The 2,232-nt window shown below is 62.8% G+C and overlaps 1 protein-coding gene across 3 annotated transcripts in view; it reads left to right on the top strand.

The window, feature by feature from the left end:
- The window catches only part of TXNRD2 (thioredoxin reductase 2), a 46,920-nt gene extending 45,205 nt beyond the window's left edge, over positions 1 to 1,715 (top strand). For all 3 annotated transcript variants that reach the window (XM_040619585.1, XM_040619586.1, XM_040619584.1), the window contains 2 exons: positions 30 to 239; positions 1,437 to 1,715. In XM_040619585.1, coding sequence (XP_040475519.1) covers positions 30 to 153 — 124 coding nt within the window. In that variant the 3' untranslated portion in view covers positions 154 to 239; positions 1,437 to 1,715. The remainder of the gene's footprint in view (positions 1 to 29; positions 240 to 1,436) is intronic.
- The last annotated feature ends 517 nt before the right edge of the window (positions 1,716 to 2,232 follow it).

Below are 2,232 nucleotides of genomic sequence, written 5' to 3'. Positions count from 1 at the left end.
CCCCCCCCCCCCCCCCCCCCGGTGTGCAGGTGTGGGGCCTCCTACGCGCAGGTGATGCGGACGGTGGGCATCCACCCCACCTGCGCCGAGGAGGTGGCCAAGCTGCGTATCTCCAAGCGCTCGGGCCTGGACCCCACTGTGACGGGCTGCTGAGGGTAAGCAGCCATCCCTGCCAGGCCAGGGGCACGCGGCACTCCTGCAGCCGCCCACGGCCGGCTTCTTCGGAGGCTCAGATCCAGGTACATAGCTGGGGCGGAACCGTGGTCGGGGGTAGGGTGCCACAGTGAACAGCTCTCTCCAGATACACGGGAGGCCACACCTGCCGTGCCCCCCAGACATGGGAGCCCTGTGCCCAGGCTGCAGGGACTGAAGACATAGGGCTGAGAAGGAGGCCATGTGAGGGGCCCCCCTACAGGGCACCCCCAGACACTGGCCTGGCTGCCACGGCTCCCCAGATGCAGGAAATGTCTTGAGGCTGGGCTCCCACCGTGGTGGCCTGTCCGGGGTGGGCGGGGGGACACCGGGTGTGGAAAGCACCCCCTGGCTGAGCTCAGTGGGCTGCTGGGTGGGAGGAGCAGGCCTCGCTCTCCGGCGTCGCTCCATGCAGAGCAGCGCTGGCTCGTTTCTCTGTCGCCCAGAAGGTGGAGACGGTGCCTTGAGCACGGCGGCCGCCCACACATCTGCTTCTGTTAGAGCTTTGCAGAGTCAGGCTGGGCGGGTGGCAGGCGGAAGCCTAGGGGTCTGTTCATCGCAGCCCTCTTCCGAGGATGAGGAAACTAGGGAGTGCCTCCCTGACTCCTGCCAGAAGGTTGCATGTGGTCAGGGCCTATACAGCTGGCCCTGTGAGAGCGTTCTCCAAGCTTCAGCGGCCCAGCCTGGAGTGTCCCCTGTGGCTGTCAGCCCCTCCTGGGGTTGGGGTCCTGAGGGCTGAAGTAGCCGGTAGACAGAGCAGTGAGCACCCCACAGGGTGCCCTCAAGCAGGCCTGAGGGGCTGAATGGCAGGTGAGGGTCCCATGGATTTGGGCACAGGCCTGGGGCTTCTCTTGGGGGCACCCTGGGCACTTGCTCTACTGCAGCCCCCCAATCAAAGCTGCCCTTGATATGGACAGACAGAGGGCATCCTCGGGAAACTCTTATCAGAATATTGTACCTAACAGAGCTGTTTTGTTAAGAGCCTGCGGTAAATTTTTGTCATTTCAAAAATTTTTTTTTATTTTTTTGTTATATTATGTTAGTTACCATACAGTACATCCCTGCAAAATATTTTTAATAGTATAGCGTTCCCTGTGATGCATCAATCTGGTGAGGGTGGGGGCTCTCTCTGGGGCACGTTTCTCATCTGTCCCCAGAGAATCCTTGCGTGTGGGCACAGGGGACATGGCCAGGCAAATACAGGGATGGCGTGACTACCCGTGCTGACCCCCCCATTCTTATAGGATGCTGGAGACTGAGCCCAGGCAAGCCTCACCCCTGTCTGGACAGCCCCTGAACTAGCCAGCATGGGCGGCGTCTGGACAGACTGCCTGCGTGCCCTGCAGGGATGGCTCCAGGGGTCGTCAGCCCCTGCACCTCTCACACCCTCCTGCCTGAGCCAGCCCCGCCAGGCCCCTGATGCCAGAAGATGACGATGTGCGCAGAAACCCACCCTGTGGGCTGTCCACCTCCGAGCCCCCCCTGGCGTTTCTGGAGTGTAAATAAAGAGGGTGTTTTCCTGACGTGTGCCCCTGCCTGTGCTGTCCCCAAGGCACCCCCCGGGATGGCCCAGGTCGGGGTGGGGCCTGGCCACCGAGCCTGTCACACACAGTCCATTCCCCCTCCCCTCACGGTTGTCAGGGAGCTGCTCTCAAGCTGTCAGTATGCCCCACGACCCCGCAGCCACACCTCGGAAGACCCTGACCCTCTCTCCCAGGCACGGGGAGCAGAGCCGCCCCTCCCAGGACCCTCTGCCGGGTCTGTCTGCGCCTCACAGCAGGGCGGGCGCTCAGGAGGGGTGGGAAGCCACTGGCTTTGTTCCAGAGCCACCTGCCAGCGGTGTGGCCCAGTGACAGGACTTGGCAGGGGTGTTGGAGGCTCTCCGTCCCCTGAACATCAGGTGCCTCATTACATTTCCACTGCGGCCCGCCCAGCCAGCTTGTCTGCTGCGTTCAGGGTAATCCTGCACACCGAGGCTTGAGGGGCCAAGGGAGCGCCCCTGTCAGTCACAGCAGAGAGACAGCGCTGACAGTGACGGGC

The sequence above is a fragment of the Ursus maritimus genome, unplaced genomic scaffold (genome assembly GCF_017311325.1).
Source record: "Ursus maritimus isolate PB19 unplaced genomic scaffold, ASM1731132v1 scaffold_33, whole genome shotgun sequence".
Lineage (NCBI taxonomy): Eukaryota > Metazoa > Chordata > Mammalia > Carnivora > Ursidae > Ursus > Ursus maritimus.
The sequence above is the reverse complement of the archived record's forward strand: the minus strand, read 5'-3'. Positions and strand labels throughout refer to the sequence as shown.